Source organism: Poecilia formosa, unplaced genomic scaffold (assembly GCF_000485575.1).
Source record: "Poecilia formosa unplaced genomic scaffold, Poecilia_formosa-5.1.2 Scaffold52, whole genome shotgun sequence".
NCBI classification, from domain to species: Eukaryota; Metazoa; Chordata; class Actinopteri; order Cyprinodontiformes; family Poeciliidae; genus Poecilia; species Poecilia formosa.
In genome coordinates this window covers 2,081,233-2,096,232 of record NW_006799991.1, presented here as the reverse complement: position 1 = coordinate 2,096,232, position 15,000 = coordinate 2,081,233, and the positions used below count along the sequence as shown (strand labels likewise).

The following is a 15,000-nucleotide window of genomic DNA, read 5'->3' as shown; positions in this document are numbered from 1 at the left end:
TGACTTATTTTTGTCATAACTTGTTGTGTATGGTGAACTGACAACTCCTCTGACTGTCGGACTTCTTAATGCACAAGCATGGTCACTGCATGTATGCTATTCTGAAACACGTAATTGGCAAATCACGTTATTGGTTGGATTTTAATCGGTGTGTTTTGTATCCACTGAAAACAAAGCTGTTAACAAATAAACTGGACAGTATGCTGTACGTTTAGTGATATTATCACAGTTGCGGTCTTGACTGGTCTTGAAATAAAATGCTGAGTCCTCAGCGCCCGAGATCGAGACAAGACCGAGACCAAATGGTCTCAAGACCAAGACCGATCTCGACTAATACAACACTGGTTCCCTCACCATAATATGGGTTTTTTGTACTGATGTATTGTCCAAGAGGGATTTGCCCAAACAACCCCGAAGAGAGGTTCCCAGCGGGCATCCTGAAAATAAATCTGAACCAACTGAGCTGAATCATTGGCTGTAGTACGAGCTTTCCCCAGATGATGGAGCTCCTAACATTACACTGGTTCATTTCAGGGTCTCGGTCCTTTCTGCCTGAGAAAGGACTGAGTGAGAGCCAAATAGCATAGAGCCTGGTAAATCAAAAACAAAGGTTTCAGGGCATAAATAACTTTATTTAGCTATTTTAGAGATTCTGAAATTCTGAAAAATTTCAGTTTTCCATATCTTAAAAATATTGATTGTTAATGTCGCAAAGCCTTGAATGCAAATGTTGTCTCTGACACAATGTTTGAGATAGTAGTATTGAGACAGCCTATGTCAGAAGTTAATGTTATTTTAGTGGCAGGTTGTTGAAACTTATGCTCTCTACCTGTCAGCCAAAATCAATTGTTTTGTGAGAATCTGTTGCTGTATTGGCTCTCTAAAATGACATAGCTTTCATATTACCTTCCTTCTGCCTGTGATTGGTTGACCAGTCTCTTCTGACATCACCCTTCTGAAGGAGACCTCTGAGACTCAGACCAAAAACTTTAAATCCATCAAAAAGCCTGGTGTCTCTTAAAGAAGATTTAGTTGGCATGTTTTCTTTTGTTCTTTTACAATGCATTGGTCACTGTGCTACATTTGCCGATTTCTGTGGGAAGTTCCTACAAGATTTAGATTTGTTTTTCCATTCTCCTTCAACCTGTTCTCAGGGTCACTGAGTACTTTTCTTTAAGGGAGTGATCCAAAGTGAGGAATATCCAAACATCCAAAACCTCGGCCAGAGCTGAGTTTGTTCTAGACAGAAACACTTTTGGAGCAGAAAAGCTGACTATCCCTGCACTTGGGACAGACAGAGACAGAGGAACTGCATAACAAAAAACACAACCTGTTAGTATAAAAGTTAACAATCATCTGACCCAGTAAAACACGTTTTCATTTTATTCTGGAGGGTTTTTTTCCTCTCCCCTTTTAGATTAATGAGATTGCAGACAAAACTAGACTGTGAGAATCTGTTTCCATAGGCTTAGGAGACACTGAAAAAACTCTTGATAGATGTTAAGATCTTTAGTGAGTTTAGAAAATGTACAAGATGTGTATGAGATGTTATATCCAGCGTCCATTTTGAAGCAGCATTGTGAAATACCCTGACTCTGTTTCAGTGTAGCTGCCATGATGGAGGAGAACTGCAGGAACACATTAGCACCTAGTGGAGTTTCATTGCTGATGTCAGTGAAGTATGTGCTGTGTGTGAGTCAGAGGAGCACTAACATCATGGTAGGCTAATGAAGTCAAGGCCCAAACAGTGAATCCAAATGTGTTTGCACATGGTGATCATGGGTTTGCTCACCAAAACTCTGTTCTCAGGAAACAGCGGCGAAGGTGAGTTCCCAGACACATGTGTAGCTCTTAGCTGGAAATGCGCATCACAGAGCAAGAAGTGGTCTCGTCATGTAGCGGGTGACTCACCCACACATCTGGAGCCATCTGTGCTGGAGATGTAGCCTCGTGGACAGGTGCAGACGTAGCTACCAGCTGTGTTGGTGCACTCTCCTCCATCACACACTCCAGCAATGGTGCTGCACTCATCGATATCTGAAACACAGAGTCCCATCGTTAGCACTTTGGCTCATTACATCAGGGTAAATGCTCATGTACTTTGAAAGGAACAGCAGCAATGAAAATTTATTGAAACATTTTTAAGTCAAAAACTGGTAAGTATACCAAGCATTGTGAAAGTAGTTGGGAGTGAATCAAATTAATGTGGTTTATAGCTTCATAAATAAATAGCAAAAAATAAAAAATAACACAACATGTTCTACTCGTGTTAGGCAGAAATTGAGACAAAACACAATGTGCGGTTATTTAAATACCGCACATTGTATAAGTATATTTATATTGTATAAATAAGTAAGTATTTACTTACTTATTTAAGTAAGTAAATACTTATTTAAGTAAGTATTTACTTACTTAAATAGGTGACTCTAGGGAACAAATTAAAAAATGTAGAATGATTTTAGGGTAAAACAAGTGGCATGTAGGCGAGGTCCAACTACCGGTATCAACGGATGGTCAATGTTTCTACATGTTTTAGTCTTTTAAAAGAGATGCTTGATCAAGTGGCATTTTCTCTGACAAAATAAAGCACAGAGTAAGAGACGCTACCCCTCCTCTACCTATTTCTGAGAACTGCCGATACTGTTATAAAACTACAGCCAGTATGCTGAGCAGCATGGCCATAAAACAGCTGACTGCAGGCCTTGCCTGAGCAAATAACCTGATTAATCAGCTTTATGGATTAGCTAAATGCTCTGCATCCTGGTAACTACATTTTTTACTGGATTGTATCTGTCAAGCATATAGAGAAGGTCAAAATTAACAGGTCAGATCTGGATGCTCAAACACAACTAATGAAAGGCACAGTAAAGAAATGAGTGCTAGGTGTTACCTGGCCTTAATAAACACCTTTAACAACCTAATTGGATAACAGTCCAACAGGCCTGCAACACAACTTTACAAACATCAAATCACATGACGTCTCTGAGCCAGAAATGTCAGAACATTTGCTGATGTTCTTCCTCCAGGTCACAAAGAACCATTAACACACGTACTTGCAGGAAAATAAACCAATTTGGATTCAACAATTTCCAGACAAAAAGTATAAAAATACTCTTACATCTATTCTACTGAAACAACTAAACCACAGTCTAACATTTTGAAAGCCTGTGAGTGTTTGCACAGTGCTTGGCAGGGGCCCCATCTCTGTGGTGGGCTTTATGACGCCATTGGCTTATATTATTCTGAGAGGGGGTCTTCGTTGCTCCGTGATGTTTCAAGTTTCCAGGCTTTTTACAATGTGTCCTGTGTAACTACTGAGCCACTGCTGAGCACAATTATAGCACTGATGCCAAGGTAAAGCAGACTGAGGGCGTGCCTCGTGTGTATAGCTTTAAAACAAGAAAGGCACTTAATTGTCCCTCCTACTTAAAGTAAGAAGCACATGATTATCTGTGAAGCTGGTATGGATCAGCTTCTTAATGTGCAGTAAAACCCTTCTTGTAAAGCTAGGTAGAGCACAGCCAAAAAGCAGCAACGGTGCACCAGACTTTACTCTGGATGAATGTTGTGCTAAGGGACAGTCAGTCTGCATAAGGGGAAACGTGTCACCTGCATAAATGTCAATGTGAGTTAAGAATATGGCCAGGTGCTCGTAAAGGATTTGTGCACAGAAAGTAATTAAAAGACTATTAAGCATTACACTGTTTTCATTTTTCTACCTGAAATGAATGCAGATTAAAACAACTAAATGAAGCCATCAGTTCGTATCTATATGTATAAAGTTCGTACTTGAAAACCTGCGAGTGTCCATGCAACAGAGGAAGCTCCGTGTGCGTAACGGCCTCACTGAGGCCGTAGGTGTTTCTTAGTCAACACTAACAGCTGCTTTTAAGTCATTATGTGTTCATGGAAAACTAAAGAAAAAAGTAGAATAAGCAGAAACAAAAAGAGCAAAAAGGCAGTTTAACATGAAATCACAGGTGGCTTGTTGTTGTTCAAACAACATTGACATCTTAACCGCACTTTATCGTAACTGCTTGCTAATTTCACAGTAATCACTCTCAGTAAGGTTCCTTGTGCGTTGGCTGCAGAATACAGCCATTTTTGTAAAGGCTTACCCTCAAAGGACTGATGGTTTGATCATTAGTGAAAGTTCATTAAATATGAGTTTCCTGCACAAACATGACCATAGAAACATCTCACAACCGTGCTTTTGTTTTTCAAGACACTGAAGTCTTTCTGCTCTCATGTTTACTAGTTGAATTAACAAAAGAAAAATAATCACTATGTTAGTTATGCTTTCTGAATATAAATAAAGATTAAATCATTTTGAAATCAAAATAATTGGATCAGTTCCCTACAGAACAGAAATTTAGTATAATTTTAGACTTGGGTCATTCTTACTTTGTAGTCTAAGCTGTTTAAGTTGGGAAAATATAAGTTTTCACTCTGTTTTGTGGCTGATTTTATCCTGAGGATTATGACTCTTTGATCAAGTACAAAAATCTGAATCAAAAATCAAATAAATCTAATAATCAAAAATCTAATAAAACCAATCAAGTAATTTGACTTAATTGAAAAAAAAACTTGAAGATTGCTTTTTGTTTTTGTTGTCTGTCTGTTTGTTCAAGGCTGTTCTTGCTGCCACTGTGGTTGCTGGTCATTTCCTCCTCTTTGCCATTTTGTACCTTTGCAATTTTAATTTTCATATGACTTTTGTCATGTACAAAATGTTGCTGTCTCCCACTGAATGTTTTATGCATTGTGATTCAATGCCCACCAGGAGGTCAATAAGTCTAAATACTTTTACAGTCAGGAATAAATGCTTTGAGGAACAAATACTCTGTTCACTGATCCCGGACAGGTTTTGAACTTGAATGTTTTATAATTTTTTCTGAAAACTAGATGTACAATGACAAATAGTAGAGTTTTCTCTTTTTAAAACAGCACTTTATCCAGAGTCTGTCTGCCCGTTATGATTTGTTCAAGATCAGCTTCCACTAAAGCATGAAGAAACTGCTTTCAAATTTTGTTCAAAGAGGTGATTTATTTTCTCTTTACTGTAAATACGACATTTGAGAAGCCCCCAGAGTTCCTCAGGAGGATTTCAGCTCGGTAAAAATCAAGGCGATGCCAATTTTCAGTCATATTTGAGTTCTTTGCTGGCTACTCAGTCAGTGAAACACTTGGACGCCTATGATTGAACTCAGTCTTTAATAACAATCATGGTGTTCTTGAATGCTGCAATTACTTTTTTCAGCACTTCCAAAAAAAAAAAAAAAACGTTTACACTGTGATTCACAAATTTCTCACCATAACACATACATATCTGTCATAAAGAACAGGTCTCCTTCTCAAATAGGGCTGAACATCCCGGTCCAGAGGTGCTTATAGTTGCAGATGTTTCTCTAAACAGAGGAAGGTGGCACCTTCACACATCTGGAAAGTGCACCAAAAGGATGAAGCTCCACAATTCTCTCCTTGATTAATTTCTTTTGATTTCTCCATGATGTCACACGAGGAATCAGTATGCTGATGTGTTGCCTTAAATCACATCCGAAGGTGTGCCTCCAATTAGCTTGTATGTTGTGAATTAACTCAAAGCATACAACGCCATGACGTCATCATCTGGGTTTTCCCAAATTGTTTTAATTGTTTTAATGTGAAGTTCTGACTTTAAAGAAATGAATAAAAATGATCCCTTTCACTTCTCTAGCAAATAACAGCTATAAATCATTTGGGTAATTCTGACTGATCAAAAACATCAAAAGTTTAATTTGATAAAAAGAGATTATGTGTTTTTTTATATGTATTTTTTTTTTATATATATTTACTTTCAACAGTACCTCCTAAAATTTAGGAAAATATCTAGCAGGTGAGAAAAGGATGCTAACTAATAGATAGGAAAGACTTTATTTATGGGTATGAAATGTAAGAGGGGTGGAATAAAATGGTAATGGCAATCAATTGACCCTGAGTCTCTGAATTTCCATTTTAAGTTGTTTTGTTTCCGTGCAGCTGACTCTTTGCACTAATGACCACTGGAGTCATTAGTGATCCCCTAGTTAAGCATAAATGTTTTGGTTTCATGAGGAAAAATAGGAGTTTCTTATCATCCCCTGTGTTGTTAACTAGTTTTAGGCCTGGGTTGTTATTTTATCACCACATCCACACCCAGATCTCACTTAGCAAAAGCTCAGTGTCTCTGGAAACTGTCATCCAATCCAAAGCCACAAGTGAAACCAAAAGTCTGGCAAATTTAAAGAAGTCATCCTCCCAATTTCCTCCTTTATCCAGAGACATAAATCAACTCAGTGTGTCACATTAATTGCTTCCCATGAATCTAAAGGTGGAAACATCATTTCGCAGCAAACATGAACCGCCTTACTACATGCCAATAAAAGTCTCATTGAGATAATAAGTCATTACTAATACATGGATACAGTGCAGGCCTCCACTTTTTCCAGCAGGCTAACTATCACAAGGCTGAAACAGTTTAGGAGCTCTCAGTAATCCTCCCAGAAGACCGAGACCATATCAGTCTCAGTCCAAGAGACGCGACCCCTGCCTAGAAAACTATCAGGTTGTTTAGCTTGTGCATTGTTCAAATTCCAGCCAATCAACACGCTGCAGTGAGAACCCACCGTGCTGAGTGCAGACACTTCCCTACGTTTGTGCGTGCACGCGTCGGGACTGCTTCACCTCCTTACACATTGTCAAATTTTAAGCCCATACAGTGATTTGTTAGGCTGATCCTTGGAAAACCATGGTCGACCTTATTATTAAGGTAGTAAAACTGAAATGCTTGGCTGATTATTAAAATGTCAAAAAATATTTACACCAATCTCTTTACATTATTTTTATTCGTATCATTTTTTTAGTGAACCCACCCTCTGAAAATGAAATTTCCTGCTCACTGATCAGAGTGCTATTTTCTTATGGTTCTGTGTGCATCATCTACCCTAATAGCGAGTGACATATACATGTTGGGTTGACACTCACCTTCACATTTGTGACTGGTTTCACTTTGACGGTGACCAGCGGGGCATTTACATTCATATGATCCGACAGTGTTGATACAGTTGCCTCCAGAACACAGACCTGGCACCGCCTGGCACTCGTCCACATCTAAAAGAATCAGAGACAAATATTGGTGGAAAAAAAGGCAATGGCAGATGGGAAAAAAAGCTTTGAATGTTGAAATAACTCAAACCAAATGAAAAAATTAAGATTTTATGCTCTATAACATGGCACCAGCTGTATGGTTTTAGACTCTGTCCGTAAGGTACCTACTTCAGCGGTTGTTTAAACAGGAAATGACATTTTAATGGTGTGTTTTCCCCCAAAATTTTATTGTGAGTAACATTTACCAGTATTAGGAATTTGCCAGTGGGAAAGTTCTTGTTAAACTGTGGATATTACTGATTACGTCAATGGTGAAACACACACAGAAACACACACAACTCAGCATCAGTTAATGATCAGCATTTAAGCTTTCTGAGCTTTTACCCATACAATCAAAAGCTGTTTGAATTAATTTTGCACGCATGCAACAAAATTTCAACACCCTGCTTCTAATTGTCTAAACCATAAATTTACCGTTGATTATAACAGTTTTAAGCAATGTCTAGTGTTTAAGGGGTTATGTGTGCAAAAAAGTCTAAAAGCAAGAGACAGAAAGAAAAAAAGAAAAGAAAGTGACTTCTGGCCAACATCCTGATGTGGAGCCCAGACTGGAATCCGTACATTTGGATTCATGGTCATGTGTGCTTTGTACTGCTGCCAGAGAGACGTTGCTCTTGGCTCTCTGGTGATTAGGTGTCTTTAGTGTGTGCATGTGTGTGGAAGCATGTGAGGAGAAGAGCTCAAAAAAGGAAAAAAGGACGCTTCTATTCAGAAACAGAAGAAAGAACAGATTGTGAAAAATAAGAAGTTATGGGTGTATCACATGAACTGGCATACGTGCAGCATATGAGCTTCCTGGCAGCACCAACAAAAGGAGAGTTTGATGATCTATGTAATAAATTACAATTTATACACAGTCTTGCCTCAGCTCCTTGTTATGTTTAGGCTTATGGTGATTTATTCAGACAGGACATTTTACTTAGCTTACTGAAATCTAGTAAGGTATATAGCATGATACTACCTCTACCATCTTTGACACTTGGTATGTCAGTGTTCTCTGGTTATAAAGCCTCACACTTTTACTCTTCCAAACGCATTTCTCATTATTGTGGCCAAGTAGCTCTACCTTTGTCTCCTCTGTGCGTAAATCTTTTCTGCAGAAGATATTTGAATAGTCCATGAGGACAAATGTAAGCTGTTTAAGAGTTTCTTGATCAACCCCCTCCATTGATGAAAAAGTTGCTTCACTGTCATGAGAGACGCCAGTTAAGAGTAAAAGTCTTGGTGGTTTCTAGGTGGTTAGTGGTGGTTCCTGAACTTTTCTGAACTCCCTAATCAATTTTCTTTCATTTGTGGGTGACAGTATCATGAGTCAGCTGGTTGGAACTGCGGTGGGTGTTGCAAAAGGATAATGACACCAAGACCATATTAAAATGTTTCTTGGCATGGTAAGCTTCTAAAATTGGCTTCTCACACCAAACTAATCCATGGTAAGTTTATCAACTAAGTTTTGAAGAGGTGTTTGTGCCGGGAAGCAAAACAATTCATATTGACACTGCCAAGAGAGAACTATGCCAGATGCTATTTGACGCTAGCTGATGGCTAGAAGATGAAGAATAACATTTATATGCAAAGTGCTAAGGAACATTCAGCCAAATATTTTGCAAATATGAGTCTGTATGTAAAATTTTGACCCAGTATGGATTAGAGCAAACCCAAAATAGTCTCAAATAAAAATATGTATCCATTAATACATATAAACAATGTAAATGAAGTTAGGACAACCTCCAGCTGTCAGTTTAATGACAATCATGATGCATCAGTGACTGCTGCTCAAATACCAAAAACTAAGAAATGACCAAATAAACACAGAGATTAGCCTTTAATTAATCACACATTATAGTCATGCCGCTACATTTTATGGGTTCTTGCCAGTTCTTTTGTAATAGTAAGCATTATTTGGCCTTTACACAATGAAAACAACACTTATATACATTGCCTTGCCTTCCACTTCTCAGCAACACCAAACAAAATGTTTAGTTTAATGTATTTTGATGAATAAAGGTAAATAAGGATACTGGGTTTATTATCTTTATTTAATTAAAATTTTTTCTAAAATTAATATTTCCTCAATTCAAATTATTTTGTTACCTTGACAACCACTGCAATTTATATTTTGTTGAATTCTAACATATCAGGGCAGACCTTATTTAAAAAGCTATAAAAATATGAAGTACTAATATCCATCGAAGAAGTCAACATGGAGTGTCCTCTTCAAATATTTTTGCCTATTTGCAGTGGGACATTTGCATATGTTTTTCTTGTAACTTCAAATTAAAGGCTAAAGCCACACTTACTTGATCAAGATGTTGCTGAAGCATTATTAACAATAATTTAAAAGGGTTTAAATCCCTGGACACAAAACCTAAAAACAACCCAGAAAAACACATTACATTTTTCTTATTATGATAATTTAAGGTTTTTACCCCTTCACTTCTTATGCAGTGAATAAGAATTGGGAGCGACTCAATTTAATTCAGTTAACTTACATACCACAAATTCATAATAAATACTGTTCAATAAAAAGGAAATAAATACCTGTGGTTCTTGGTTGGGTAGAGGCAACGGAAGGGCAAACTGGGTTAATTTAACCTGAGACTTGACCTCCACATGTGTCATGTATTAATTTAATCTAATATCTTAGCCTGGTCTGGGCCATGGTCTATTGGAGAGACATACCGAGTCTCTGGTCTGCAGATTATTATTATTTTTTTCCTGTCAATGTATTTGGTAAGATATTGTTGTTTTGTACTGAAATATAAAGACGGGGACAACAGGAGCATGGCAATTAAATGACTTTAACAAGAATTCAGAAGACAGGAACAGTCTTCAGGTTGAGGACGACAGAGGATCAGTCAATGAGTAACTGAACCAAAGCATCTTTATCCTGGGAATTTGATCACCTAATGTTACACAGGTGACCAAAGATGAGGAACAGATGTGAGAGAATAGGAAGCTGAGTGAAAAGAGCAACACAAGTAAACCACTGAAATATAAGAAGCCACATACAGGCTGAAATTACCAATAATAAACTCAAAATCCCTCAGATCATGAAAGCATAACAAGAAATGTGTGTACAAAGCTGTTTTGCAGGTGTACTGTGTTAGAAAAGTGAAATCAAAGGGAGATTCCCCCAGGAGGTTCAAGCTCTAAACACATTGTCTATAGTGTTCTGCTTTGGGAGCCACATATTTAAAGGCGCTGTCTGCTGTACGCCATCTTTACTCTGTAATTGTGGTTTTCTGTTTAAATTTTGTGTCTCCAAGCCCAAACAAACATAAAGGAATGAGATGACGTCACTTTTACTTTACAAAACCACGTTTGTTGTCTAAACATGACTTTCAGTGGTCAACCAAAAATAAATCTCAGCTGTGAGAAAAAGGTAGATGCCTCTGAGCAACTAATACCGGTTTCTGTTTCACAGATATTTAGATATGTGTGTCAGTATATGTTAATATATACCACCTATTGGTTATGTGCTGTATTTGATTTACTAAATAGCTGAAAAAACATAATTCTTGACTCTAAAAATCCAGCTGAGTGATTTGTGGCATGTACTGTAACTCAGGAACACATATTCCTGCAGCCTGTTAACAGTTTGGGCATTACATGATCTAAACAGGAAATCACAGGTCGGCTGTTTACGTGTCCCATCAGCGTTGTTGACATGAGTTGAAGGATGTTATACAGCAGGAATTTCTGCTAAAGCGATGATGGATAAAGTAATAGCTGGATTGTTTATCCTTTTGGCAGCGTGCAGTCATGTTTGTGCTTTTCCCCATGTTGTTGACAGGAAGTCAAAAATAAAGATTTGTCAGGCGTGTAATCATGCAGGTCTGACCTTGGCAGGCCCCGGTGCGGATGTTGGGGATGAAGCCTCGTCTGCAGGGGTGCGGCTGGGCGGGGCACTGCTCACAGGGGTGGCCCCAAGCTCGGCCGATCGTGGCGCAGCAAAGAGTTTTGGTGCAGACGATTCCACTGAGCTGACCCTGGCACATCTGGTTGCTCACCTGGGTGAAACATGGTCCTGTTCTGTAGTCTGTGGTCAGAGAGGGACATGAAATCAACATTAGTCAACCGTTGGGGTAGCATCCAGTTAACGTCATGGAAAAAACACTGATTAATTTCCTTATTCACATCTCCTATTTCTTTAAACAAAACCAGATTGAGTTAAAAATAGGATTTTTCTTTCTTTCTTTCTTTGACGAGAACTGTGATAGTTGGTAGCTGCATTACACGGAATGTCTAAAAATGTGATTTCAGATCTCACCCTATAAACTTTGGTCAGATTAAACTGACAATCAGATTCTAATGCAACAATAGGGTTGGAATATCTCTGTAGAATGTTGTTATTCAGGATATGTTTGATTTTAACTCAGAACTCAACCCAAAATAAACAAGAACTTCCTCAGCTTAGAAAGTCAGAACTGCACCAGCTCATGTACTATAACAGTGTTGATAGCTTCAGAAATACACAGATTATTTGCTCTGCTTTTGGACTGTTTCCTATTAAATCAGTCACACACAAGGAGCTGTATAGCTTTAATCAGTGAACATTTTTCCACAGTTATTCACTGCATAAAAAGAAGATGGATATGTATGTATGCTATGGAGAGAGAGAGAAAACCAAACACACGCCGTGTGTGAGGATATTCCAAGGAGCTCAGTCCTCTGAGGTTAATGAAACACAGCATTAATGTCAGCATATTCAGTGGTGCTTTTTTCAGTCTTTATGACGGAAACCAACTACTGACAGACGGTGCTGCTACAAATTACAGTTCAGTATTTTTATATTATTTTCTTATTCATTTGAATTATCCAGGAAATGTTCAAGTGTATGTAACTATTTATCAAATATGTCACAAAAACAAACATTTTGACAGGAGTGTGAGCCAGAGCCGTTGCAAGTTTCTTCATGAATCATAAACATAAACAGTCATAGTATTTTCTGTTTCCATTTATTTTGCTTGAACTCGCTCACTTTTAAAACATGACAAATTATGACGCTTCATCAAAACTAATAATAGTCAGCCTACTGCTGGCTGGCAATATGTACTTTCAGTGTTTCTCGTGTTTTAAAGCTGCTCTTTTTTAAGCATGAAATGACCAAAACCAGAAAGGTACAAAATGTCAAAGGGGTGAAATGATCATCTTAATACACGTTTACATTTATTAAACCTCTTGACAGAGTGCACTTATGTACTTTTCAATCCAACACACATTCGGAGCTGTGTATAACAGTAATGGAAATATATTCCTGACATCATGCAATGCTGTGAAACTTTCACATTTGCGTCTTTCTCTGCATGAAAGCACACACAGGGAACAAAGTGCATATCACTTCACGATCACCTTTCCTTCTTACAATGGTGCTGCTTGTGAGTGAAACTGTCTCAATCTTGTGAAATGCACTTCACAAGTCAGACATAACTACCTCATACTGAAACCATTTCAGCTGCTACGGTGTTCGTCCTTACAAATCACACCCGGCTTAATGACGGCTTCCCCTTGTGGGAGAAGGCCTTATTAAATTCTCTAGTATGGCGCCAAACTTAATATAGCCTTCATTTAAAAAAAAAGAAAACTGGATTGTTAGATTGTCACAGTGGAGATGAAAGGTAAACTGCATGGTTGGCTAGCCAAAGCTGCAAAAGCCTGCTTAGCTCTGATAGGCAGAGTGAGATGGAAAGATAGGAGTCAGCGTTGGTGTCTGATGGGAATTGTTCACCAGACTTATTGCCCTCATTAGTTCCTTCTGGATATGAAAGAGGTCACTGAGGATGGGGCAAAGAGCAAGGAAGGCAAAACGAGTAAAGGGGATTAAAGAGGAAAGTAGGTCAAACTGAGCCTGCATAAACCAGTCACAAGTCAGCTCTCCTACCCGTGCATCTGTCTTCATTTCTGTCCAGTTTAGGCCTTCCTGTCTGTATTTTCACTCTGCTTATCTGTCTGTCAGCTGCTCTTTGATCTTTCAGCCTCATATGACCTGCTTGGCACAATGGAAAGGATACTTATTCAAACCATACCTGCATTATAATATGCACCCAAATGTACCCAACATCCAAATCGGCAACAACTTTTTAACACTTCTAATAAAATACATACAAGCCTGGAAGCTTGAAATGACTATTTAGGATGAAACAACCTCTTGTTTTGATTTAAAAAAAACCTTCTATGGACACTTTGTAGTTTGATTTTTGTAATGTCATTTGATCCAAATTTGTTTTTCTAACCCTAACTAAATGGTTTAACATTTAATTCCTTAGATTAAATAAAAATATGTCAATAACCTTGCATTAAATGCTGTAAGCAAAAAAAGCAATAGTTTAGATCATATTGTCAGAATAAGGACTCAGCTCTATACAGCAGGAAGCTGTATAGTTGTGAATGTCTCCACCATTAATGAACTAAAATGATGATTAATAATCATTTTATTACAGTTTTAGGAAATATGAAGAAACTCTTTTCTTCATTGTTTCCATAGAAGACAAACATACCTAAAGTATATTTTTATAGTAGAAATGTGTAAGTAGCAACAATGTCTTAACAAGATTTCATAATATTTAAGATATATAGAGAAATCCTCATGAAATATTAGAGGCAAGAGTTCCTAATGAACATGGGCCACTCATTGGCCATGGTCATTTTAAACAGGAGGGTTTTTGAACTATGCTTTAGTGTATTGGATCACACTTTTTACTCTCACCTTGATGAATTTAAAATGTTTAAAATGTTTGTACAGAGGAGAGTAAATTACATAAATGAATAATTATATTTCTTTCAATATAAGCTAGAAGAGATGTACTGATGTAAAGAAATGTGCATTTATTTAAATAAAGAGCATAAATAAATCTAACTCTTTCAGGCATATTTTTTCGTTAACCGTCACTTCTTGCCCTGTGCGCAGTCCCAACAGGGTCGTACTAACCCTGCGTACGCTTTTATGAGGTTTTTTTATTTTGTGCGTGGTTGTGGGAACTAACAAGTTGATGCGACGCCCTTGTCGCTTCCCCGTTGTCCGACCATCATGTCTGCCACGCTCCCCCTGAGTGTCTGGCTAAAACCGCGAAAGAGGGATAAGAGAATGAACAGACTGTCCTCTAATCCTAAACAGCAAAACAAATTCCCCACATAACAGCCAAGTTCAACTGCGCATGCAACTGTGCTAAATTAAATATGCATTCACATTCTTTCTCAGACATTAATCCTTGGTGCCTAATGTGGACACAAATATGTAGATAAATGGATGGATACAGTTTTTTTTACAGACTTGTAGTACAAGTCATACTTCAGAGCATTAAGAGCCCCAATCAAAAGTCTAAACATCCATATTAATCAATATTAATCAATATGTTAGCACAGAGGGCAGAGAGGCATTCTCGACTATGTGGGTGACGGTAACGGACCAGTTGAAAGCGAAAGCTACGACAGGTTGGGACAAGAGAGAGACCGTACATTCTGTCTCAGTCCAGCTGACAACATCTGGGAGCAATTTGGTCTAATTAGAGTTCAGATTGCAGAGCAGATCAAACTGTTCCCTGTGTCCCTTCATTATTCCTTTTACCTTAAATCTGCTTGTGGTAGCCTGTGACTCTTAAGAATACCTCTCTTTTCATTCATAACCAGAAAATCCTCCACCAGAATTGCTAACCTTCACATTGTGGTTAGACTGAAGAAAGTCTTCCCACTCTTTATGTGCTTATTTTGCGTTACAGCTTTAAAACATGAGCAGGTCTTAATAACTCAGCCAAAGAATCTCACTCAGGTATGACAGAGTTTTCATGGACAGGCATATTACGCTTTGCTCTGAGGAAA

At 38.0% G+C, this 15,000-nt stretch overlaps 1 protein-coding gene across 2 annotated transcripts in view; it reads right to left on the bottom strand.

Moving 5' to 3' along the window:
* fbn2b (fibrillin 2b) overlaps window positions 1-15,000 on the bottom strand; it is a 74,323-nt gene that overhangs the window by 32,396 nt on the left and 26,927 nt on the right. Inside the window, exons 7-9 of one of the 2 annotated variants that reach the window (XM_007552740.2) lie at window positions 11,027-11,224; window positions 7,003-7,128; window positions 1,912-2,037 (exon numbers count right to left, since the gene is read on the bottom strand). In XM_007552740.2, coding sequence (XP_007552802.1) covers window positions 1,912-2,037; window positions 7,003-7,128; window positions 11,027-11,224 — 450 coding nt within the window. Of the gene's footprint in view, window positions 1-1,911; window positions 2,038-2,166; window positions 2,261-7,002; window positions 7,129-11,026; window positions 11,225-15,000 lie in introns of those variants that run through there. The other variant, XM_016671839.1, reaches the window with a different exon arrangement.